The sequence below is a fragment of the Coregonus lavaretus genome (assembly GCF_964263955.1).
Source record: "Coregonus lavaretus genome assembly, chromosome: 36".
Classification (NCBI taxonomy): Eukaryota; Metazoa; Chordata; class Actinopteri; order Salmoniformes; family Salmonidae; genus Coregonus; species Coregonus lavaretus.
The window spans coordinates 14262589-14290571 of NC_140023.1; the positions used below are offsets into that span (position 1 = coordinate 14262589).

General features: G+C 43.0%; 2 protein-coding genes across 2 annotated transcripts in view; one reads left to right on the forward strand and one right to left on the reverse strand.

Moving 5' to 3' along the window:
* ddx43 (DEAD (Asp-Glu-Ala-Asp) box polypeptide 43) lies at nt 1–27354 on the reverse strand (the record flags this gene model as incomplete). Its single annotated transcript, XM_084153046.1, has 16 exons — nt 1–159; nt 257–344; nt 472–610; nt 2041–2150; nt 5174–5301; nt 5637–5724; nt 5904–6004; nt 6165–6306; nt 6539–6649; nt 6817–6935; nt 8613–8775; nt 8993–9074; nt 9240–9428; nt 14823–14946; nt 26825–26880; nt 27036–27354. The coding sequence occupies 16 exons, from the start codon at nt 27352–27354 to the stop codon at nt 1–3; spliced, it is 2118 nt and encodes a 705-aa protein (XP_084009172.1).
* The window catches only part of slc17a5 (solute carrier family 17 member 5), a 583343-nt gene that overhangs the window by 60125 nt on the left and 495235 nt on the right, over nt 1–27983 (forward strand). The window lies entirely within an intron of this gene.

The window sequence follows — 27983 nt, forward strand, 5'->3', positions numbered from 1 at the left end:
TTAGAACCTCCAGTTAGACTCTCCTCTGTCTCTTATTCCTCTTCCCCCACCGCCTCCTCCCCCTCTTCCCCCTCCTCCTCCTCCAGGGCCGCACATCTCCTTCTCTCGCTTGTGCTTCTCGTATCGCTCTGCCATGAGCACCAGCTCATCAGGTACCTCCTACACAGGGGTTCAGGCTCAATCCAAATATGTCTCATTTGTTAGACAATGTGAATGACTGTCTGTGTATGTGTGTGTGAGAGAGCGAGACGAGTACCTGTCCAGCCCTCTCCAGGATGTGGATCAGGTCAGCAGCCTTCCTCCAGTCTCCTCTCGTTACCAAGGTGATAGAGGCCCCAGAGCGTCTAGCAATTATAAAGAGGAGAGGAAAAAAACGTTAAAACTGTCAACAATAACACATCAGAAAAAATATTGCTGAAACATGATGATATCTCTTGAAACAGCTCAGTTAGAGAAAGGACACACACTCACCCTGCTCGGCCCGTGCGGCCCACGCGATGCACATACTCTTCAATGTTCATTGGGAAGTCAAAGTTGAATACGTGTGTAATGTCTGTGACGTCCAGCCCTCGGGAGGCCAGGTCAGTGGCCACTAGGATACGGACAACACCTGTGGCAACACACACCTACATTCAGTACATGGCCAAAAGTATGTGGACACCCCTTCAAATTAGTGGATTCGGCTATTTCAGTCACACCGGTTGCTGACAGGTGTATAAAATCGAGCACACAGCCATGCAATCTCCATATAGACATTGGCCGCATGTACCCCTGCACATCGACATGGTACTGGTAAGCCATGTACTCATTGTCTATTTATTCCTTGTGTTATAATCTTTCTATACTGAACAAAAATATAAAACGCAACATGCAACAATTTCATTGATTTTACTGAGTTACAGTTCATATAAGGAAATCAGTCAATTGAAATAAATTCATTAGGCCCTAATCTATGGATTTCACATGACTGGGCAAGGGCGCAGCCATGGGTGGGCCTGGGAGGGCATAGGCCCACCCACTGTGGAGCCAGGCCCAGCCACTGGGTAGCCAGGCCCAGCCACTGGGTAGCCAGGCCCAGCCAATCAGAATGAGTTTTTCTCCACAAAAGGGCTTATTACAGACAGAAATACTCCTGTTTCATCAGCTGTCCAGGTGGCTGGTCTCAGACGATCCTGCAGGTGAAGAAGCCGGATATGGAGGTCCTGGGCTGGCGTGGTTACACGTGGTCTGCGGTTGTGAGGCCGGTTGGACGTACTGCAACATTTTCTAAAACGACGTTGGAGCCGACTTATGTTAGAGAAATGAACATGACATTCTCTGGCAACAGCTGTGGTGGACTTTCCTGTAGTCAGCATGCCAATTGCACACTCCCTCAACTTGAGACATCTGTGGCATTGTGTTGTGTGACAAAACTGCACATTTTAGAGTGGCCTTTTATTGTCCCCAGCACTAGGTTCACCTGCGTAATGATCATGCTGTTTAATCAGCTTCTTGATATGCCACACCTGTCAGGTGGATGGATTACCTTGGCAAAGGAGAAATGCTCACTAACAGGGACGTAAACAAATTTGTGCACAAAATTGGAGAGAAATAAGCTTTTTGTGGTATGAAACATTTCTGGGATATTTTATTTCAGCTCATGAAACATGGGACCAACACTTCACATGTTGCGTTTATATTTTTGTTCAGTATATTCTTTTTCCACTTCTCTCTGCATTGTTGGGAAGGGCCCATAAGTAAGCATATCACTGTTAGTCTACACCTGTTGTTTAGGAAGCACACACACAACGAAAGCCTGCAACCCCAGTAGCTCCCCAGGAGGGGGGTTGGCCACCCCAGCTTTAAATATATATGCCATTTAGCAGACGGTTCTATCCAAAGCGACTTACAGTCGCGTGTATAAATTTTTTACGTCTGGGTGGTCCCGGTAATCGAACCCACTATCCTGGCGTTGTAAGAGCCATGCTCCATCAACTGAGCTACAGAGGACCACTGACCTCAGATCAGTGGCTAGGGACCTACAACCAACTATCAACCTACTTTCTTTGAAGTCCTTGAGAGCCTCCTCGCGGTCACACTGTTCCCGGTCCCCATGAAGACTCTGTACTGCCAGGCCACGCAGACACATGTCACTGGACAGGTCGTCACACCTTTTGGTAAGAAATCAGAAAATCTTCTAGTATTTGGTGATTGATTAAACCTTTATAAATCCTTGAAGGCAGGGTGTTGTAAGAGGCTGCAGATGCACAGATTCTTTATAGTGCCGACACACCCCTTACAGCAGGGCTCCAGATTAACTGTTATCCCTTGTGGCACCAGCCCATGAGCTGGTCTCAACAAATTGTTGTTGATGGGGTCAAGCAATAGAAAACTTTGCATACCGCCCCAACAGATCCACAGATGATGCAATCTCTATTGCGCTCCACACTGCCCTTTCACACCTGGACAAAAGGAACACCTAAGTGAGAATGCTATTCATTGACTACAGCTCAGCGTTCAACACCATAGTGCCCTCAAATCCTGGACTTCCTGACGGGCCGCCCCCAGGTGGTAAGGGTAGGTAACAACACATCCGCCACGCTGATCCTCAACACGGGGGCCCCTCAGGGGTGCGTGCTCAGTCCCCTCCTGTACTCCCTGTTCACTCATGACTGCATGGCCAGGCACGACTCCAACACCATAATTAAGTATGCCGATGACAACAGTGGTAGGCCTGATCACCAACAACGACGATACAGCCTATAGTGAGGAGGTCAGAGACCTGGCCGTGTGGTGCCAGGACAACAACCTCTCCCTCTACGTGATCAAGACAAAGGAGATGATTGTGGACTACAGGAAAACGAAGAGGACCGAGCAAGCCCCAATTCTCATCGACAGGGCTGTAGCGGAGCAGGTTGAGAGCGTCAAGTTCCTTGGTGTCCACATCACCAACAAGCTAACATGGTCCAAACACACCAAGACAGTCGTGAAGAGGGCATGAAAAAAACCTATTCCCCCTAAGGAGACTGAAAAGATTATACAGCTGCACCATTGAGAGCATCCTGACTGGTTGCATCACTACCTGGTATGCAACTGCTCGGCCTCCGACCGCAAGGCACTACAGAGGGTAATGCGTACGGCCCAGTACATCACTGGGGCCAAGCTTCCTGCCATCCAGGACCTCTATACCAGGCGGTGTCAGAGGAAGGCCCTAAAAATTGTCAAAGACTCCAGCCACCCTAGTCAGATTGTTCTCTCTGTTACCGCACGGCAAGCGGTTACGGAGCGCCAAGTCTAGGTCCAAGAGGCTTCTAAACAGCTTCTACCCCCAAGCCATCAGACTCCTGAACATCTAATCAAATGGCTACCCAGACTATTTGCATTGCCCTGGCACTGGGAGGGGCGGTGGTAGAATTAAATATAGCCTAAGTTTCGTTTTCCTGGAAGCGCATCTAAAAGCCACACCTCAGAACAGTGCTCAGTCTGTAAGAAAAAGCCTGGAGGGCTAGGTTGGGAAACACCACTGTCTAAACCAAACAAGTGTGGGCAGCAGCATAGACAGTTGAGTGGCCATTTTTTTTGTCATACAGGTTCTCTCGTTTGGGCAAAAGACCATCCTCAGTGGCCCAGAAACCGATAAGTGGCCGAGGACTGTGTCAATTCATTAGTAGGCAAACTAAAGAGTGTCTTCCCCTCCTCAATAGCCACCTTTCATCGAGGATACTCATGTGTATCCTACCAGAGTTTTGAAATCTGCCACATCCCCTTTGAATTAGCTTTTGTTTTGTCAGAGGAGAAAAACATGCACACGTTTAAAAACAATATTAGACTTATTGTTTCATCTATAAAATGTCTTGCACAACTAACTGAAATTGTTTTGATCACTTTACACATATATTTTGGGATCCACCCCTGTAAAACGTCATTTGCCTAATGCACAAGTGGAGAAGGAACATCTCATTTCAAGCAAGTGCATTTCCATCCACGTTCACTCTCCTCGATTAACTTTAACCTTTTTCAAAAGGAAGCGAGACAGGACGGAGGAGCGAGGACGCAGGAATATAATTGATAATTGATAAAAGACCATATAATGAGTGCCAGAATCAGATACAATAACTGCTAAAATGAGATGACTTGCCAATCTCTCCCCAGTTTTGGTCATTTCCTTTCCTTGGTTCACCCATCATGTTGTTTTGCTGACTTGGACATCTGCGATGGGTAGAATTTTTACCCCTTTTTGCCCTTGTGAAAAGTCCACTTAACCTAGCTGAAGCAAGGTGGAGCTACTACAATATCCTTTACACCAAGGCTATTCAACTTAATTCTTATTTTATTTTTTAAAAGTTAATTGCAGGGGTGCCGGACATTTGACATGCGATTCTTCTTCTGAAGAACTGTATCAAACAACGCACACACACCATATAAAGCACTTAAATGTTGCTAAAAGTAATTAGGTCATTTCAAAATCCTTTGAAAACAAAGTGTTCTCTTTACTGCCCAAACACACACAGATAGTGATAACATGGACTAGGAGGCTATTTGACTCTGTTAAGGAACAAATGTGTACAAAATATTTAAGAAAATGTTTTCATCTGTCCTTAATGCCATAACTCAATAAAAGTTATAAATAACAAAGATATCGCAATTGGGTAGCCTAATTCCACATTTCAGTCTGAAGGAAATATGCTTTGAATTCCTTTTCCCTAGTAATTAGGTGTTTTTTCCCCACACTCCCTTCTGTCCTGTACAGCTTGTGAACATCAGAGGGAAACAGAAGGCTCATCATGTCCCTGAGTCTTAGCTTTCAGGAATTGGGTCATAATAGTTTATAGCCCAAACTGTTCAAACGCTGGAGCCAAATTCAGAGGCAAAATGGCAATATTGTGCTAGAAACCCCACTTGTCATTTTGGCACTAAACATCAGATTTTTGCTGGGGATTTCTTTATAGATTTTTTAAAATTAATGTTAAAAACTGATCAAGGGGCTAGTCTAAATTGATAAAAAGGCCAGATCTGAGCCCTGCCTTACACCAATCTTATACCCATGAAATTCTGTCAAATATACATGACGTGCCTCTCGAATCGGGCTAAGGATTATCTCTAGTTTCCTCAATGTCTTGCTGACCATCATACTGTGTGTCTGACATGGGACATATAACAAGGAGAGAACAGATGAGTGCAGGGCAACACTCACATTATCTTCTTGCCTACGAAGATGAGCACTTTGTCCTCAGGCTCCATGTTGTGGACGAAGTTAAAGAGATAGGCCTTCTTCTCCTCGTCCTGACAAAAGAGAACAGTCTGCTGTACTGTGTTCACAGCCTGAGAGAGTAGAGAGAGAAGAGAGATCTACAGATTATTAGGTTGGGCAGGGACAAACATCTAGCAAACACTAGTGCTGTTAATAAGCTAGGGCCTGCAATCAATCCAATCGCGGGTTATAGGCATTGCGGCTTTAAAAAGGCAATGTTCCCGCGTTCGCAGAGATCCCATTCACGGTAAACACGGCAATCGGAAATTGCCTTTAAAAGCCACAATGCATATAACTCGTGATCGGATTGAACCCTTACCTAGGTCTTAACACATCCCATTCATTTCTTATTTATTTGAATTAATGTTTATTTGCAATGAGCAGCAGGAGCATTAGCTCCACTCACAGCCAGGTCCAGAGTTCCCACGTACACCATCATGGGGTTCTTCAGGTACGTCTTGGCCAATCGCCTCACTCCCGTGGGCCAGGTGGCACTGAATTAGCCAACCGGAGAAGAGACAAGACATCAAGATGTGCAGAGATCAACAAAGGAATGGTAGGCATTGTAACTCTTACAAAACAGATGAGCTCTATACACTGTGGAACTGAACGTTGATACAGAGTTGTAGTGTCTGAAGTAATGGGGTGCTCTCCCATCTTGGGGTCCCTTTACCTGGTCATCATAGTCTGTCTGTCCGGACGGACGTCCAAAAGAATCTTCATGATTTGAGGCTCAAAGCCCATGTCAAGCATCCGGTCTGCCTCATCCAGCACCTAACACAGAAACCCCCAGTTACACACATGCTCACACGCTCCCAGCAGCATACACAGCCATGCACAAATACAGCCATGCACAAATACAGTCGCGCGCACACACACACACACACACACACTCTCTCACCACTGCCACACACACACACACACACACACACACCAGGTAGGTGATGGAACGCAGGTTGATCAGCTCGTTCTTCTGCAGGTCGTTAAGCCGGCCAGGCGTAGCGATCACAATGTCTACTCCAACTGAGATTGCTTTGATCTGGGCCCTGCGGTCTCCACCTCCGTAGACACACACACTACACAAAGACACAACACAGAGGAGGCTCCACATGCAGACATCTCCCCTGTAGGTCATAGTATAGATGTGATCTCTTGAAGCCCTTGTGGTTTCATATGTAGTGTTAGTAATATAGGTATGGTACCTCAAGCTAGTGTGTATTATGGTGTTAGTACAGTAGAATAGATGTGGTGCTTGATGAAGCCCTAGTATGATAATTCTATACAGTGTGTTAGGAGCACGTATGGTACCATTTGAAGCCCTTGTAGCTGTACTTGTTGCACTCTGACTCAATCTGCAGAGCCAGCTCTCTAGTGGGAGTGAGAACCAGCATACCAGGGCCGTCCCGCTTACCCACTTTTCTGTTGGTAGGTAAACCATACACCCACAAAAGTAAAAAATACGTCAAATGCCTATCCCATTATTTCTGAACTACAGAAGAGCATTAGGGATTGGGGTCAATCTTGGATTGAGCAATTGTGTGAAAGACGCATGGCTGGAAGTAATACCAGTATGGTGGTAAACTCACACAGGCTGGCCATCCATGTGAATAAAGCCAGGTAGGAGGTAGGCCAGTGTCTTCCCTGTGCCTGTCTGGGCGATCGCAATCAGGTCATCTCCTTTCAGCAACATGGGCCAGGCTTGAGACTGTCATCAGCATGGGAATGACAATGACAACATGGGAGTTATAGTGCAACTGTGTACAGTACTAAGTACCAACTATGGCATCACAGTAGTGGGTTAACTGTTAGCGAAAACTAAATATTGTATCTCACAACAAAAGACCATGTCAATGACAACCGAGGCGTAACAGAAACTGGGTGCATGCATACAGAAATTGTATGCATACTGGATATAACCAGAGACAACAGTAAGGTATGAGTCAGCAAATTACAGGCAGAGACTTCTGAAGAAATGTCGTTCAGTGAGCTTCAAAGGGCGTTTCCCAATAACATATTTCACATTTCAATGTCATAGCGAAATGCCATTTTTGCCAGCGCCAACATTTCTACTGAATTGTGTACTCGTTCACTACATCCCACAAAAGCATTGGATTGGTGGAGGAATGGGAGAGTGTTTCCAACATCTTTCTTATACCAGCCATTTCCTTTTAATTAAATCAGTGAAGGAAAGTGAACAAGTAAAAACGTTTAGAGGAAGTATTATTTTCTAAATCTTCATCCGTTGTGCTTTTCATTCGTATATTTTGAGGGAAATTATCAACTGTAATGTACCCATTACATTTTTTTTAGATACACATCTGCCCTCAAGGTTGCAGTTATGAGGGTCTTTCCAAAATATTTGACAACACCACGGTTATTCCCCTGAGCAACAGATACATTTACCTAACTTACCCAATAAATGATACAAACAAGCAAACCTTATTTTGCATAGCAACTCTTCAGTTAATCTCTCCTTCTTTTCAGGTGTTCTGTTAGATGTTGTTAATATGTATGAGAGTTCCTCCCCTAACAATCTTAATCCTTTTTAATGAACATAAAAAATCCCCATCAAAACCCATCACTTTAAACTAGAGATGTGTTTTCTTTGCATGGGCCGAGTCTCTATCCACTGCGGCCACCTATGTCCCCCTTCCACATCTGCGGTGGAAAGTGGTAAAGCTACAGCGCTGTTTGTCAGAACAGGAGACATCCAGAAAATCTGTCTTCTCACGAGAACGATTTGGCCTACCAACTAACATGACCGCTCTATGGAAAGACTATACTCTCACAAACACGATGGTGTTCAGTTTCTCTCTATGACCCCCACGGGACTCGTCTGAAGGTAACCAATACAAATGAATGAAAGTATGGAGGTAGTTTTGTGCCAACAACAATATGGGGTTAAATATGTTTAAAAAAAACTAAAATATTTCTTATATCTCCTAGATATAGGACAGACACTTCAAACCCTTATTCCTATGTAATTGACTGTCTTTTTTTGCCATTTATGAATGTGTTATTCAATGCGTTTATGGGCTATAGTAGTAAAGGTCAAATTCAATATTTTGAAACTAAATATTTATTTGATAACTAAAGGAGTCCTAAAATTCAAAATAAAATGGCTAAATTATGCATGGTATGACCATCTTAAAACAATTCCATATGCTAGCTTAGTAGTACCGCCCCGCGCCGCCGCCCCCATCATGCTCCAACTTCAAGGGCATGGAGTGAGTGCACTATTACCGGTCAGTTAAATTTGGAGTGTATTGCTCATCTAATTGGTCTGTGAAAAATCACTCAAGCCTTTGCTCAGAGATGGTCAAAAGTTGTACACAAACAGCAAGATTTTGGAAGGGGTGTTGGACTCTGACTGAATAAGCACCTGGATAGGAGTTGGCTTGGCGAAGCCGACTCTGACAATATTCTCCATGATCCCAGGATAGTGCAAGAAGGCTTCGTTGAACGTGGCCACAGGGTTGGGAAAGGGACGTTTCTCCCCTTCTCCCTCCTTTAGGTCGTCCACAAAGATATCGTTATTCGCTTTCCTACGGGAAGAGAGGGTGGAATTAGTCAGGAATATAGTTACTTTGGTTTCATGTTGGATGGTATGGAACCACAGAGTCTCCTGAGAAGAGTTATGAGTTGATAATATTTTACTGAGCAGAAGAAACTCAGAAAGTGGATAGATAAACAGCATCCTCTGCTGGACAAGAAATATACCTCCAATTGAGACAAAAAATGAAGCCCTCGTCCCCAACTTACCTCCATGCCCTCACTTCCTCTTCACACCGACTGGCTACAATCTCTGACTCAAAGTAGAAATCCTTCTTCAGAGGTGGGAGATCTGCAGCGGTCCCAAATCAAAATGTTCTATTCAGCCACTAAGAACTCTATCAAATCAGAATACTGTCATGTAAGATGACAGGAGAATCAAGTGTAGGAACAGTTGTCAGTTAGTCAACAGTGACGCAGTCCCGGTGTGTGGTGTGTATGCGTTTCCCCCACTCACCCTGCCACTTCATCTCCTCGTATTTGTGCCGGTTCTCCCTCATGGAGACCCAGTCGATGGCCTGTGGAGGACTTTCATCCACAGACGCCTGCAGGGCTGCAGCTGACCAGATGGAGCCGCTCCTGCCTCCGCCACCAGACCCCCCACCCCCAAATCCTCCACCCCCAAATCCACCATCTCGCCCAGGTCCTGAGAGAGAATGCAATATACAAAGAGAAACTCTGTGTGTGATGAACTAGTAGTCTCGTTCACCAGATGAGTCCACCGGACAATTTAGGAGGCCCGTTATAGCAGGGAAAGCCTTCATGGAAAGCAGACAATGAAAAGCTTCAGAGAACTCTATACTGTAAGAACACCGACTTGATACAGCAAAGAATTTGATGTTGGTGAAATTAAAAACGTGACAGGGCAATTCCACAATTTTTAAACCTCATTTTCATTATCTCCAGCAAAATACCAGTGTCTACATACAGCTGTGGAAAGAATTAAGAGACCACTGCAACTTTTTCTTAAATCAGCATCTCTACATGTATGACAGCCATTCCATTCCCGTGTCTGTTGAATTCCAACACAGGCACAGCTCATTCTACTGAATTAGGTACTGATTAGGTGATCACCTGAACCAAGTCTTATTTAATGAGGAAAAGTATAAAAACCACTGCTGTGGTCATCACTATCCTCTTGCAATGGGACCAGCTGGATGGCAAAAATAGTGCTATTAGTACCTCAAATGTAATATTTATCGAAAAATAACTATTGACCATGCCAAAAGAGTTGAAAAGGAAAGTTGAGTGAGGAAAAGGGTTCAATTCTGGCTTTACTGGCAGAGGGATACAGTGAGCATCAGGTTGCTTCCATCCTTAAAATTTCAAAGACGGCAGTTCATAAGAACAAGGTCAAGCAGGAGACATTGGGGACAACAAAGCTACAGACCAGCAGAGGGCGAAAAAACGACTCTACTGACCGGGATGACTGCAAACTCATTAGAATGTCACTCAACAACAGTAGGATGACATCAAGTGACCTACAAAAATAATGGCTAACGGCAGCTGGGGTGAAGTGCACGGCGAGGACGGTTCGAAACAGGCTCCTAGGGGAGCCAGGCTGAGGTTTGTGAAAAACCATAAGGATTGGACCGTAGAGGACTGGCGTAAGGTCATCTTCTCTGATGAGTCCAATTTTCAGCTTTGCCCAACACCTAGTCGTCTAATGGTTAGACGGAGACCTGGAGAGGCCTACAAGCCACAGTGTCTCGCACCCACTGTGAAATTTGGTGGAGGATCGGTGATGATCTGGGGGTGCTTCAGCAAGGCTGGAATCGGGAAGATTTGTCTTTGTGAAGGACACATGAATCAAGCCACGTACAAGGTTGTCCTGGAAGAAAACTTGCTTCCTTTTGCTCTGACATTGTTCCCCAACTCTGAGGATTGGTTTTTCCAGCAGGACAATGCGCCATGCCACACAGCCAGGTCAATCAAGGTGTGAATGGAGGACCACCAGATCAAGACCCTGTCAGGGCCAGCCCAATCTCCAGACCTGAACTCCATTGAAAACTACTGGAATGTGATCAAGAGGAAGATGGATGGTCACAAGCCATCAAAAAAAGCAGAGCTGCTTGAAGTTTTGCGCCAGGAGTGGCATAAAGTCACCCAACATCAATGTGAGAGACTGGTGGAGAGCATGCCAAGCCGCATGAAATCTGTGATTGAAAATCAGGGTTATTCCACCAAATATTGATTTCTGAACTCTTCCTAAGTTAAAACATTAGTATTGTGTTGTTTAAAAATCTTTGCATTAATCGAGGTCTGACAACACTGCATCTTTTTTGTTATTTTGACCAGTTGTCATTTTCTGCAAATAAATGCTCTAAATGAAAATATTTTTATTTGGAATTTTGGGAGAAATGTTGTCAGTAGTTTATAGAATAAAACAAAAATGTCATTTTTACCGAAACACATACAGTGAGGGAAAAAAGTATTTGATCCCCTGCTGATTTTGTACGTTTGCCCACTGACAAAGAAATGATCAGTCTATCATTTTAATGGTAGGTTTATTTGAACAGTGAGACAGAATAACAAAAAAATCCAGAAAAAGGCATGTCAAAAATTTTATAAATTGATTTGCATTTTAATGAGGGAAATAAGTATTTGACCCCCTCTAAATCAGAAAGATTTCTGGCTCCCAGGTGTTTTTTATACAGGTAACGAGCTGAGATTAGGAGCATACTCTTAAAGGGAGTGCTCCTAATCTCAGCTTGTTACCTGTATAAAATACACTTGTCCACAGAAGCAATCAATCAATCAGATTCCAAACTCTCCACCATGGCCAAGACCAAAGAGCTCTCCAAGGATGTCAGGGACAAGATTGTAGACCTACACAAGGCTGGAATGGGCTACAAGACCATCGCCAAGCAGCTTGGTGAGAAGGTGACAGTAGTTGGTGCGATTATTCGCAAATGGAAGAAACACAAAAAACTGTCAATCTCCCTTGGCCTGGGGCTCCATGCAAGATCTCACCTCGTGGAGTTGCAATGATCATGAGAACAGTGAGGAATCAGCCCAGAACTACACGGGAGGATCTTGTCAATGATCTCAAGGCAGCTGGGACCATAGTCACCAAGAAAACAATTGGTAACACACTACGCCGTGAAGGACTGAAATCCTGCAGCGCCCGCAAGGTCCCCCTGCTCAAGAAAGCACATATACAGGCCCGTCTGAAGTTTGCCAATGAACATCTGAATGATTCAGAGGAGAACTGGGTGAAAGTGTTGTGGTCAGATGAGACCAAAATTGAGCTCTTTGGCATCAATTCAACTCGCTGTGTTTGGAGGAGGAATGCTGCCTATGACCCCAAGAACACCATCCCCACCGTCAAACATGGCGGTGGAAACATTATGCTTTGGGGGTGTTTTTCTGCTAAGGGGACAGTACAACTTCACCGCATCAAAGGGACGATGGACGGGGCCATGTACTGTCAAATCTTGGGTGAGAACCTCCTTCCCTCAGCCAGGGCATTGAAAATGGGTCGTGGATAGGTATTCCAGCATGACAATGACCCAAAACACACAGCCAAGGCAACAAAGGAGTGGCTCAAGAAGAAGCACATTAAGGTCCTGGAGTGGCCTAGCCAGTCTCCAGACCTTAATCCCATAGAAAATCTGTGGAGGGAGCTGAAGGTTGACTACAAGAAACGTCTGACCTCTGATTGCCAACAAGGGTTTTGCCACCAAGTACTAAGTCATGTTTTGCAGAGGGGTCAAATCCTTATTTCCCTCGTAAAAAGTCAAGTGTTAGTTCACAAAAGGCATTACATAAAAACAAATATATATATATTATTACATGTATTTATTTTTACCACAGATCATAGAGATGCGCTGTTTTCACATACACTACGGTTCAAACGTTTGGGGTCACTTAGAAATGTATTTCTTCTAAAGAAAAGCAATTTTTTGGTCCATTAAAATAACATCAAATTGATGAGAAATACAGTGTAGACATTGTTAATGTTGTAAATGGTTATTGTAGCTGGAAACAGCAGATTTTTAATGGAATATCTAGATAGGCGTACAGAGGCCAATTATCAGCAACCATCAGTCCTGTGTTCCAATGGCATGTTGTGTTTGCTAATCCAAGTTTATCATTTTAAAAAGGCTAGTTGATTATTAGAAAACCCTTTTGCAATTATGTTAGCACAGCTGAAAACTGTTCTGCTGATTAAAGCAGCAATAAAACTGTCCTTCTTGAGACTAGTTGAGTATCTGGAGCATTAGCAATTGTGGGGTTCGATTACAGGCTCAAAATGGGCAGAAAAAAATAACTTTCTTCTGAAACTCGTCAGTCTATACTTGTTCTGAGAAATGAAGGCTATTCCTTGTGAGAAATTGCCAAGAAACTGAAGATCTCGCTGTGTACTACTCCCTCCACAGAACAGCGCAAACTGGCTCTAACCAGAATAGAAAGAGGAGTGGGAGGCCCCGGTGCACAACTGAGCAAGAGGACAAATACATTAGTGTCTAGTTTGAGAAACAGGCGCCTCACAGGTCCTCAACTGGCAGCTTCATTAAATAGTACCCGCAAAACACCAGTCTCAACGTGAAGAGTTGGAGCGGCAGGTAGCTTAGTGGTTAAGAGCGTTGTGCCAGTAACCGAGAGGTCGCTGGTTCTAATCCCAGAGCCGACTAGGTGAAAAATCTGTCGATGTGCCCTTGAGCAAGGCACTTAACCCTAATTGCTCCTGTAAGTTGCTCTGGATAAGAGCGTCTGCTAAATGACTAAAATGTAAGAGGCGACTCTGGGATGCTGACCTTCTAGGCATAGTTGCAAAGAAAAAACCATATCTCAGACTGGCCAATAAAAATAAAAGATTAAGATGGGCAGTCTGAGATATTGCTTTTTCTTTGCATCTCTGCCTAGAAGGTCAGCATCCTGGAGTCGCCTCTTCACTGTTGACGTTGAGACTGGTGTTTTGCGGGTACTATTTAATGAAGCTGCCAGTTGAGGACCAGTGAGGTGCCTGTTTCTCAAACTAGACACTAATGTATTTGTCCTCTTGCTCAGCTACAATAGCCATTTACAGCATTAACAATGTCTACACTGTATTTCTGATAAATTTGATGTTATTTTAATGGACAAAAAAAATGCTTTTCTTTGGAAAACAAGGACATTTCTAAGTGACCCCAAACTTTTGAACGGTAATGTATGTAGACACTGGTTTGGTGCTGAAGATAAGAGGTTGAAAAGTTGCATTTATGACAAGATCAAAGTAAATGCATAAAGCTATATAGTTGAAGAGGTCCTTCAAGAACACATAATCACTGGCCAGTTTATTCGGTACACCACCCTGTTCATGAAAATGGATCACTCCTACAGACAGTAAGTTACATGGCTATGGCTTGCTATATAAAGCAGGCAGACAGGCATCCAGTTACTGTTTGATTGAACATTAGAATGGGCAAAACGAGTGAACTAAACGACTGAGCGTGCTATGATCGTCGGTAACAGGCTCGCCGGAGCAGTATCTCAGAAACTGCCGCGCTCCTGGGCTTTTCACACACGACAGTGTCTAGGGTTTACCGAGAACGGTGCGACGAACAAAAAATATCAGCGACAATCCTGTGGGTGAAAACAGCTTGTTGATGAGAGAGGTTGACGGAGAATGGAAAGAATAGTGGAAGTCAACAGGCGGGCCACAAACAGTCAAATAACAGCGCAGTATAACAATGGTGTACAGGATGGCATCTCAGAACGCACAACTCGTTAATCTTTCTCACGGATGGGCTATTGCAGCAAACGACCACACCGGGTTCCACTCCTATCAGCTAAAAACAAGAAGCAGCAGCTCCAGTGGGCACGCGATCACCAACAATGGACAATTGAGGAGTGGAAAAAACATTGCCTGGAACATGACAGCGAGTTCAGTTTACTTGAGTGGCCTGAGCAGTTCCCAGACCTCAAACCCATAGAGCATCTTTGGGATGAAATGGAACTGGCTGTTCGCAGCATGAATGTACCGCCGTCCAATCTGCAGTATACAGTACCCCACTCAGTGCTCTCTCCCTTTCACAGTGGTTTAAGTGTGCTTTACCTCTGCGGAATCCCCAAGGGCCATTGTCTCCTGCCACCAACTCCTCGATCATCTCTCGGGCCTTCTGCTGCACCTTGCTGCTCCCGAAGATTTGCACCTCACCCTCATAGTCCCCCTTGTTGATCTACAACACAAACACATGCAGGGAGGTTACCTCTACGGGGGGAGGGCTTTTGATTAGGTGCAGTGTAAAAATGTTGTCTTTGAAATGTCTTCAAAGTTGTTTCCGCAGGTTGCCGAATTATCACAAGAGCTGAATTAAATGTAAAAGGGTTTGAAAATAAAAAGCTTGGTATACGCTCAGTGCTCCGTTGACATTTCACAGAGATACGCTTGTTTTTGTTATAAATCTTCAAAAAAACAGGACATTTAAAATTAATATGAAAAGCGTATACTAAAATAGGAAATGTCATGTCTAAAAATTGATATCCATCTTACCTCCATATTGTTTTATGTCCTGCGGATTCGAGAAGAAAGATGACGAGTTCAATGGGAAAGTGAGCCTGTCAGGTAGCCAGTAGCCTTAATTCTGGCACAGAATTCAGCCTAGCTGACGCAATATAATTTTCCAGATTTTTTACCACTTTTTTCTCTGACCTCCATTGATTTGAGTGTTGCGGACTGGAGTGCCGACGTCACATAAAATGAAGTTATATATACACTGCTAAAAAGGGAACACTAAAATAACACATCCTAGATCTGAATGAATGAAATAATCTTATTAAATACTTTTTTCTTTACATAGTTGAATGTGCTGACAACAAAATCACACCAAAATTATCAATGGAAATCAAATTTATCAACCCATGGAGGTCTGGATTTGGAGTCACCCTCAAAATTAAAGTGGAAAACCACACTACAGGCTGATCCAACTTTGATGTAATGTCCTTAAAACAAGTCAAAATGAGGCTCAGTAGTGTGTGTGGCCTCCACGTGCCTGTATGACCTCCCTACAATGCCTGTGCATGCTCCTGATGAGGTGGCGGATGGTCTCCTGAGGGATCTCCTCCCAGACCTGGACTAAAGCATCCGCCAACTCCTGGACAGTCTGTGGTGCAACGTGGCGTTGGTGCATGGAGTGAGACATGATGTCCCAGATGTGCTCAATTGGATTCAGGTCTGGGGAACGGGCGGGCCAGTCCATAGCATCAATGCCTTCCTCTTGCAGGAACTGCTGACACACTCCAGCCACATGAGGTCTAGCATTGTCTTGCATTAGGAGGAACCCAGGGCCAACCGCACCAGCATATGGTCTCACAAGGGGTCTGAGGATCTCATCTCGGTACCTAATGGCAGTCAGGCTACCTCTGGCGAGCACATGGAGGGCTGTGCGGCCCCCCAAAGAAATGCCACCCCACACCATGACTGACCCACCGCCAAACCGGTCATGCTGGAGGATGTTGCAGGCAGCAGAACGTTCTCCACGGCGTCTCCAGACTGTCACGTCTGTCACGTGCTCAGTGTGAACCTGCTTTCATCTGTGAAGAGCACAGGGCGCCAGTGGCGAATTTGCCAATCTTGGTGCCAAACGTCCTGCACGGTGTTGGGCTGTAAGCACAACCCCCACCTGTGGATGTCGGGCCCTCATACCACCCTCATGGAGTCTGTTTCTGACCGTTTGAGCAGACACATGCACATTTGTGGCCTGCTGGAGGTCATTTTGCAGGGCTCTGGCAGTGCTCCTCCTGCTCCTCCTTGCACAAAGGCGGAGGTAGCGGTCCTGCTGCTGGGTTGTTGCCCTCCTACGGCCTTCTCCACGTCTCCTGATGTACTAGCCTGTCTCCTGGTAGCGCCTCCATGCTCTGGACACTACGCTGACAGACACAGCAAACCTTCTTGCCACATCTCGCATTGATGTGCCATCCTGGATGAGCTGCACTACCTGAGCCACTTGTGTGGGTTGTAGACTCCATCTCATGCTACCACTAGAGTGAAAGCACCGCCAGCATTCAAAAGTGACCAAAACATCAGCCAGGAAGCATAGGAACTGAGAAGTGGTCTGTGGTCACCACCTGCAGAACCACTTCTTTATTGGGGGTGTCTTGCTAATTGCCTATAATTTCCACCTGTTGTCTATTCCATTTGCACAACAGCATGTGACATTTATTGTCAATCAGTGTTGCTTCCTAAGTGGACAGTTTGATTTCACAGAAGTGTGATTGACTTGGAGTTAAATTGTGTTGTTTAAGTGTTACCTTTATTTTTTTGAGCAGTGTATATATTTAAGGATTTCAGAACCCAAAAAATAGCCCGCATTTACAATTGAAATTGTTAAAAACTGAATTATGTGTCGTCAAAGCTCCAGTCCGCACACAATAGTGGCCGCTCAAGTCAATCGTAAATCATGGAGTTGAGATTAGTTGGCTAGCCTAATGGTAGCCCATACTCTTATAGCTAGCTAGCTATTATATACTATGGAAGCATTTAGCTGCCGAAACTCAATTTGAAATGCAAATGGTCAAATTATAAGTCAATATCATGTTTGCATTTCCTTTTCCTAAATGGGTATGCATTTCAAATTGAAATGCACAAATATATATTGCATTATCATTTTCTTGATTGGAATGCATAATGTCTGCTAATTTGAAAAATAACTAGCAAAGTGTGTTTGATATTTTATTTCCATGGTACTATCCAGTACAACCCTGACATTTAAAAATCAAAATGCTTAAATGGCAAATCTTTACAAAACATTTGCCATTTCATTTCCTTGTTGTGATAGCATGAATTGTGACAAAAGTACTAATTCTCAATTGACAAAATTCTAATTATCAATCAAATTCGATAAATCAATCGCAACGCTTCATTTTGCTATTTGGTTTCCTCATTTGCGTTATCGACCTGTTGATTGTCAAACACTGAGGGCGGGGTTTCGGTAAGGAAGAGAAGTTGCCTGTGCCTGCTAGCAAGTATCTTTCGGTCGTAGCTGTATCGATGTGGCGTGGTTTTAGGCTGTCCCGACAACAGCAGCCAGTGAGAGACCCTACAAAAGAAGAACAGCCCGTGTGTGCGAGGAATTTGCAGTAGCGGACTATAAAGCTCAGTGGAGGGGACACAGGTAGCTACTAGTAGCCTGCTAATATATGTACACTATATACACACACACAAAAAAAAGTATGTGTTCACCCCTTCAAATTAATGGATTCGGCTATTTCAGCCACACCCGTTGCTGACCGGTGAATAAAACCGAGCACACAGCCATGCAATCTCCATAGACAAACATTGGCAGTAGAATGGCCTTACCGTCATAGTACGCCACCTTCCTAACAAGTCAGTTCGTCAGATTTCTGCCCTGCTACAGCTGCCCCGGTCAACTGTAAGTGCTGTTATTGTGAAGTGGAAACATCTAGGAGCAACCACGGCTCAGCCGCGAAGTGGTAGGCCACACAAGCTCACAGAATGGGACCGCCGAGTGCTGAAGTGCATTGCGCGTGAAAATGTTCTGTCCTTGGTTGCAACACTCAGAAGAACTGTTCGTCGGGAGCTTCATGAAATGGGTTTCCATGGCCAAGCAGCCGCACACAAGCCTAAGATCACGAGAGTGGTGTAAAGCTCACCGCCATTGGACTCTGTGGAGCAGTGGAAACGCGTTCTCTGGAGCGATGAATCACACTTCACCATATGGCAGTCCGACAGACGAATCTGGGTTTGGCGGATGCCAGGAGAACGCTACCTACTCAAATGCATAGTACCAACTGTAAAGTTTGGTGGAGGAGGAATAATGGTTTGGGCTAGGCCTCTTAGTTCCAGTGAATGAAAATCTTAACACTACAGCATACAATGACATTCTAGACGATTCTGTGCTTCCAACTTTGTGGCAACAGTTTGGGGAAGGCCCTTTACTGTTTCAGCATGACAATGCCATACAGCGAGGTCCATACAGAAATGGTTTGTCGAGATCGGTGTGGAAGAACTTGACTGTCCTGCACAGAGCCCTGCCCTCAACCCCATCAAACACCTTTGGGAAGAATTGGAACGCCGACTGCGAGCCAGGCCTAATCGCCCAACATCAGTGCCCGACCTCACCAATGCTCGTGGCTGAATGGAAGCAAGCGCCCGCAACAATGTTCCAGCATCTAGCGGAAACCTTCCCAGAAGAGTGGAGGCTGTTATAGCAGCAAAGGGGGGGACCAACTCCATATTAATGGCCATGATTTTGGAATGAGATGTTCGACGAGCCGATGTCCACATACAGTGGGGAAAAAAAGTATTTAGTCAGCCATCAATTGTGCAAGTTCTCCCACTTAAAAAGATGAGAGAGGCCTGTAATTTTCATCATAGGTACACGTCAACTATGACAGACAAATTGAGGAAAAAAATCCAGAAAATCACATTGTAGGATTTTTAATGAATTTATTTGCAAATTATGGTGGAAAATAAGTATTTGGTCATCTACAAACAAGCAAGATTTCTGGCTCTCACAGACCTGTAACTTCTTCTTTAAGAGGCTCCTCTGTCCTCCACTTGTTACCTGTATTAATGGCACCTGTTTGAACTTGTTATCAGTATAAAAGACACCTGTTCACAACCTCAAACAGTCACACTCCAAACTCCACTATGGCGAAGACCAAAGAGCTGTCAAAGGACACCAGAAACAAAATTGTAGACCTGCACCAGGCTGGGAAGACTGAATCTGCAATAGGTAAGCAGCTTGGTTTGAAGAAATCAACTGTGGGAGCAATTATTAGGAAATGGAAGACATACAAGACCACTGATAATCTCACACAATCTGGGGCTCCACGCAAGATCTCACCCCGTGGGGTCAAAATGATCACAAGAACGGTGAGTAAAAATCCCAGAACCACACGGGGGGACCTAGTGAATGACCTGCAGAGAGCTGGGACCAAAGTAACAAAGCCTACCATCAGTAACACACTACGCCGCCAGGGACTCAAATCCTGCAGTGCAAGACGTGTCCTCCTGCTTAAGACAGTACATGTCCAGGCCCATCTGAAGTTTGCTAGAGTGCATTTGGATGATCCAGAAGAGGATTGGGAGAATGTCATATGAAACCAAAATAGAACTTTTTGGTAAAAACTCAACTCGTCGTGTTTGGAGGACAAAGAATGCTGAGTTGCATCCAAAGAACACCATACCTACTGTGAATCATGGGGTTGGAAACATCATGCTTTGGGGCTGTTTTTCTGCAAAGGGACCAGGACGACTGATCCGTGTAAAGGAAAGAATGAAAGGGGCCATGTATCGTGAGATTTTGAGTGAAAACCTCCTTCCGTCAGCAAGGGCATTGAAGATGAAACGTGGCTGGGTCTTTCAGCATGACAATGATCCCAAACACACCGCCCGGGCAACGAAGGAGTGGCTTCGTATGAAGCATTTCAAGGTCCTGGAGTGGCCTAGCCAGTCTCCAGATCTCAACCCCATAGAAAATCTTTGAAGGGAGTTGAAAGTCTGTGTTGCCCAGCGACAGCCCCAAAACATCACTGCTCTAGAGGAGATCTGCATGGAGGAATGGGCCAAAATACCAGCAACAGTGTGTGACAACCTTGTGAAGACTTACAGAAAACGTTTGACCTGTGTCATTGCCAACAAAGGGTATAACAAAGTATTGAGAAACTTTTGTTATTGACCAAATACTTATTTTCCCCCATAATTTGCAAATAAATTCATAAAAAATCCTACAATGTGATTTTCTGGATTTTTTGTAAACTTTCAGAGAAATAGCCATTATTTACTATTTTACACCTAGGGTTACTATACATGATTTTCACCCATTTTATAAGAGAACCAACAAAATTGAAATGCTCCAGGCATTTATATATTAACCCCAGTCGTACTTTATCAAATGCCTTTTCGAAGTCTGCTATGAATAGCAGGCCTGGTTTCTCAGATTTTCCATAATGTTCTATTGTTTCCAATACTTGCCTTATATTATCTCCTATGTATCTTCCATGTAAAAAACCTATCTGATTAGAATGAATAATATCCGACAATACCTTTTTAATTCTATGCACTATACATTTTGCTAGAATATTTTAATCACAACACTGAAGTGTAAGGGGCCTCCAATTTTTTTAATGGACTGGACCTTTATATTTTCCACTTGTATCCTGTTTCAGTAATAATGAGATAAGACCTTCTTCTTGAGTGTCAGATAATCTACCATTCACATAGGAGTGGTTAAAACATGCTAATAACGGTCCTCTTAGTATATCAAAAAAGGTTTGGTATACTTCGACTGGTATGCCATCCAACCCTGGAGTTTTCCCTGATTTAAAGTCTTTAATTGCATCCAGAAGTTCCTCCTCTGTAATTTCACCTTCACATGAGTCTGTTTGGCTGTTCATTTGACATTATCAATAGAAAAAAATCTCTACAATTAGCTTCAGTTAGAGGAGATGGGGGCGACTGAAACGAAAACATATGCTTAAAGTACCTTGTTTCCTCCTTCAAAATATAATTTGGTGAATCATGGGTTACTCCGTCAATTGTAACCAGTTTCATTAAATTATTTTTGGTAGCATTCCTATGTTGAAGATTAAAAAGAATTTGGTGCATTTTTCCCCATATTCCATCCAGTTTGCTTTATTTTTACAATATATTACACTTGATCTTTCTTGAATAAGTTTCTCCATTTCTTGTTTTTCCTCCAATTTATTCTGAGCCTCTGTTACAATTTGTATTGCCATCTATCTGTTCTGTTAGACTTTCTATTTCCTTTGTTAGTATAAAATCTTTTGACCTAAATTGCTTTTGTTTTCAAGATGAGTACTGAATTGCATGGCCTCTAAAGGCACATTAAAAGGTGTCCCATACAATAAGGGGCTTTGCTGTACCTATGTTATGTCGGAAAAAGTCAGTTATACATTCCTTTGTTCTAATTATAAATAAATTATCATCCAATAGGCTTTGATTAAATTTCCAATATCCTCGCCCACGTGCAAATTCAGTAAGAGTAATGTATATGCCAATTATATAATGGTCCGACCGCATTCTGTCCCCTATCAACACTTTTTAAACTTTTGGTGCCAACGAGAATGAGATAAGAAAGAAGTCAAGACGATTAGCTTGATTGAGTCTCCGCCATGTATATCTCACTAGATCAGGATATTTAAGCCTCCATATATCTACTAGTTCTAATGTATCCATGACATTCACGATTTCCTTAAGAGCATGTGGGTGATTGATTGTGGTGTGATTTCCTTTACAGTCCATTGAGCTATTTAAAACAGTATTATAATCCCCCACCATAATAATATTGTCTTGAATTGCTTGCAAGGTTGATAATTATATATATATATATATATATATATATATATATATATATATATATATATATATATATATATATATATATATATAGTCAAAGAAGTGTGGATCATCATTATTTGGTCCATAAATGTTAATGAGACATCTGTTTATTGTCCAATAACATATTTAAAATAATCCATCTACCTTGCGTATCTATTTGGACAATTTGCACATTCGGATCGAAATTACTATTAATTAATATCACCACCCCTTTTAAATTTCTTTGCCCATGGAAGAAGTATATTTCGCCCCCCCATTCCATTTTCCACGCAACTTCATCTAGAATTGTTGAATGAGTTTCCTGTAAACAATATATATTATATTCCTTCTCTTTGAGCCATGTAAATATTGTTATTTTGTCATTATCAGCTAAGCCATTACAATTATAACTGGCTATACTTATTTCACCATAATGAGATACAAGTTTCAAGTCTATTTATCATTATATATGTTTGCACATTTACCAATAAAAAAATACCGTAATGACTGAGTGTCCATATACAGTGGGGAAAAAAAAGTATTTAGTCAGCCACCAATTGTGCAAGTTCTCCCACTTAAAAAGATGAGGCCTGTAATTTTCATCATAGGTACACGTCAACTATGACAGACAAAATTAGGAAAAAAAATCCAGAAAATCACATTGTAGGATTTTTAATGAATTTATTTGCAAATTATGGTGGAAAATAAGTATTTGGTCAATAACCAAAGTTTCTCAATACTTTGTTATATACCCTTTGTTGGCAATGACACAGGTCAAACGTTTTCTGTAAGTCTTCAAAAGGTTTTCACACACTGTTGCTGGTATTTTGGCCCATTCCTCCATGCAGATCTCCTCTAGAGCAGTGATGTTTTGGGGCTGTCGCTGGGCAACACGGACTTTCAACTCCCTCCATAGATTTTCTATGGGGTTGAGATCTGGAGACTGGCTAGGCCTCTCCAGGACCTTGAAATGCTTCTTACGAAGCCACTCCTTCGTTGCCCGGGCGGTGTGTTTGGGATCATTGTCATGCTGAAAGACCCAGCCACGTTTCATCTTCAATGCCCCTACTGATGGAAGGAGGTTTTCACTCAAAATCTCACGACTCTGTGCTTCCATCTTTGTGGCAACAGTTTGGAGAAGGCCCTTTCCTGTTTCTGTATGACAATACCCCAGTGCACAAAGCGTGGTCCATACAGAAAATGGTTTGTCGAGATCGGTGTGGAAGAACTTGATTTCATTGTATGCTGGTGAAGGTAGGAAACAACACCTCCACTTCGCCCCACTATGCTGTCATAAACGTGCATGGCCACAGCCTCAATGCAGTAAATTGACATGGCCCCATTCATTCTTTCCTTTACACGGATCAGTCGTCCTGGTCCCTTTGCAGAAAAACATCCCCAAAGCATGATGTTTCCACCCCCATGCTTCACAGTAGGTATGGTGTTCTTTGGATGCAACTCAGCATTCTTTGTCCTCCAAACACAACGAGTTGAGTTTTTACCAAAAAGTTCTATTTTGGTTTCATCTGACCATATGACATTCTCCCAATCCTCTTCTGGATCATCCAAATGCACTCTAGCAAACTTCAGACGGGCCTGGACATGTACTGGCTTAAGCAGGGGGACACGTCTGGCACTGCAGGATTTGAGTCCCTGGCGGCGTAGTGTGTTACTGATGGTAGGCTTTGTTACTTTGGTCCCAGCTCTCTGCAGGTCATTCACTAGGTCCCCCCGTGTGGTTCTGGGATTTTTGCTCACCGTTCTTGTGATCATTTTGAACCCACGGGGTTGCGTGGAGCCCCAGATCGAGGGAGATTATCAGTGGTCTTGTATGTCTTCCATTTCCTAATAATTGCTCCCACAGTTGATTTCTTCAAACCAAGCTGCTTACCTATTGCAGATTCAGTCTTCCCAGCCTGGTGCAGGTCTACAATTTTGTTTCTGGTGTCCTTTGACAGCTCTTTGGTCTTGGCCATAGTGGAGTTTGGAGTGTGACTGTTTGAGGTTGTGGACAGGTGTCTTTTATACTGATAACAAGTTCAAACAGGTGCCATTAATACAGGTAACGAGTGGAGGACAGAGGAGCCTCTTAAAGAAGAAGTTACAGGTCTGTGAGAGCCAGACATCTTGCTTGTTTGTAGGTGACCAAATACTTATTTTCCACCATAATGGAAAATCCTACAATGTGATTTTCTGGATTTTTTTTCCTCAATTTGTCTGTCATAGTTGACGTGTACCTATGATGAAAATTACAGGCCTCTCATCTTTTTAAGTGGGAGAACTTGCATTGGTGACTGACTAAATACTTTTTTTCCCCACTGTAGCTGTACCATGATATTTGCAATGCTACTTCAATTGTTCTCCACTAATTCCCCCGCTAAAGCCCCTCCCCATGCCAAGTTGAGCCATCATCCCAGTGATCAGCATCCCACCCACATCCCTCCGGATCCCTAGGGCCCCGAGAGGCCAGGACCCATCCATCGAAAACAGCACAACGCACAAAACAGAAGCAGATTAACAGCCAAAAGCATTTCCAATGCTGTCACCTCTATATATAACTATTTAAAAATATATATCTATTCAAATATCTTGCATATCTTATTTTCCATCATTATCAATTAATATGCGTAATAATGTCGGCAGTTCATACGTAGGATTTTAACATATAACCCGGATTGCCATTGTATTACATTTAATTTATTGACAAGCAATAAATTAAATGTAATACCCCCCCCCCCCCACAACAGATGCCGGACAAACACACACGCACATACTCTAACACACTCAACCCCCCTCCTCCACAATAAAATCAGATACTCAACGGTTGTTATATCCCAGAGCCCAACTCAAGAAAGGACCTGATTTACGAGTGCACATACAGTTACAGCTGATTGAGAAAGCATGCAAGATTGAGCAGAAATTGACAACAATGTGAGATTTGATTAATCTACTTAATCTATGTCAAGTCCTAGGTGATGGAGATCAGATCCACCCTCTTCACCTGAGACACAAACACTCTGGTCCCCCGTTGTAACCATTTTCCCCAAGCATCTCCGTGCAGTCAGACCTTTGATTATTTTGTGCCACCTGGGCCACAATGATAAACCCCCTCTCTGATTGTCCGAGTGTGACCCCCTCCCCATGGGTTACTGCAGCCAGTGTTGCCAGCACTGCCACTACCTGGGTGGGGGTACCCCACCGGAATCCCCACCGGCTAGGTAAAAGGTCATTTGTCATTTATCAACTTCAAAAGGTTGCTTTCCACACCATACCCACGGTATTTTTTATATCAGTCGACGAGTCGCGTTTTCTCTTCGGGATTGGTTCTCCTCGTTTATCTTCCGCCATGTTTGGGTGTTGCGTGTTGTTGTAATATTTGTCGATATAATTCTCTAGCCTTATTTGTTTTGTGTTATTATCCAGATTGAATTTTATTTACTGCGAATATATGAAATGCTAATATTCAGTCTAACTTACTGATTTTGAGTATTATGTTTTTATCTTGAGGTGGTTTGTACCGCTTTCTATTCAATACGCCATCTTGTCTACGCGCGCGCAATACTTATCTCCTTGTAAATATCATTCCTTCTCATGGTTTCTTGCCTAATAGGCAACAGTGTGAACATAGTAATCCCTACCTGTGCTATAACACCTCAATAAGACCAGACTTCGGTAAATTGAGTGCATGAATGATTGAATATGACAACATGCACTAAACCGGCGCATAGAGTTATTGTGAACAATAATAAAACAGTATGGTATGTGAATTAAATTGTGGGTAGTGCACTTATGAGTTGTACATTGATAATCTGTGTTTTAGGTTTCCATTCATGCAATTATTTTTGCAGAACTGCTTGAAGTGTTCGGTAAAAATCATAGTGCCACTATTACCACTAGTTACATTTTCAATAAGATGTTCAGCAAAAATAATACAGAAATGTCTTGCTCTATAATGAAGGTAAACAAAAAAATGGAAATATGACATTTACATAAGTATTCAGACCCTTCACTATGAGACTCGAAATTGAGCTCCAAATACATTTAAACTCAGATTTTCACTATTCCTGACATTTAATCCTAGTAAAAATTCCCTGTTTTAGGTCAGTTAGGATCAGCCCTTTATTTTAAGAATGTGAAATGTCAGAGTAATAGTAATTTAAGCATTTACATTTAGTTTTTAAAATGTGTCAGTGTTGTACTGGATAGTACCATGGAAATTAAATATCAAACACTGTTATTTTTCAAATAAGCATGCATTATGCGTGCTCAATTATGAAAATGCTTTATATTATTTTACATTTCAATGTTGTCATAAAATGCATACCCATTTAGAAAAAGGAATCGCAAACATTGATGTATCATTTGCATTTCCAATTGAGTTCCGGCAGCTAAATGCTTTCATATTATGTATGAAATAGTTAATAGCTACTATTATATGAGTTAGCTATTAGCTACTGACTCACTGTTGTTCAGTTTTCACTAACATTCATTCATCAAGGTAGCAGAGAGTTTCAGTAATAAGTCTCATGGGGTTAGGTTTGATAGCCAGAAAAAGCATAACCACATTCTTCCAAAAGAGCTAGCTAGCATCACTACTTGACATTTCAGACCTAACCACCCGATCATGTTGGTGTCAGTCACTTGCCTCAATGATTTTTGTAAGATAACTAACTAGCTAACTAAAGTTGGCTACATTCTACCTATGCATTGTGACTTTCTACTATTGGCTAGCTAGTTACTAGTTAGCTACTTGCCTTGATTCGTGCACCACTGGTTTCTTCAAGTTCACGTATTGTAGCTCCTCCGCGACCTGTTGAATGAAGCATGACATGAACTGGTGCACATGCAAGACTTGCCAAGTTAACGTTACTAACTAGCTAGCTAACTCAAACATTTCGCTAACTACTAGCTACCATTTTCATAGCAGTACTGTGTAAGAAATGTTTTTTGTTGTTGGTGACCTACCTATAACCCTTCCAATTGAGGTATTTTCCACAGTGAAAGTGACCGGCGGCGTTGAAGCCGACCAGTCTGCGCCACTGACACGGCCTCCGCGCCCACCTCTACAGACATCACGATCTCCACTTCGGGAGAACACGCGGTCCTTGCCACCATTGCTGTCCCTCCAACTTTGACAATGCGAACCGTTGTGATCCCCTCTCCCACGTGGCGCTCTGAAACCACCGGCATTTTTCACCCCAAAACACACATTTTCCATCGCACTCCCTTTCCACGAAGACTTGAAATCTGTGGGTCCATCGTCTTCCTCCTCCCAGTCCGACATTACAAACGAGAGTGAACGTTAACTGGCTAGCTAATTTGATAGCATCTCACCTGATGCCAATGGTGTTCCCTAACATCCGGTTTCGTGACCTTATGTGACCTTTTTATTTTTCACACATACAGCTGTTTGTAGTTCAGTGGGGAGTATTGTGGATGAAAATCGATTAAATATTTTTAGGAGGATAGTTTTTTTGTTTTTTTGTGTGTTTTTGTCTTCCTCCCTGAAGGAGCTTATGCAGCGTTCATAAACAAGTGGGAAGGTGATATTTACCACATTCAACTGGAAAAAAAATCCACTGATAAACACTAGTGGGGAAACTCATCTATCATCCCTGAGCTCCAACCTCTCCCACATGCTGACCTCTGACGTCACCTACTAAGGAAATTACCTCAATAACAGCGTTTTCGGCAGTTAACGGAAACAACAACAAAATATTTATAAAAAGCTATTTAGAAATTTGTTTTCTTAACAATATCATTTGTTTACAAGCATGATAGCTGTAATTTTAGTTTATGGTTGATGCAGCTTGTTGTTAATTAGCCAATAGGCTTTTCACAACTAGTTCAGAATGGTTTGTAACAATAGAGTTCAGAACGGTTGAGGAACGGTTTGTACTGAATGACACATTA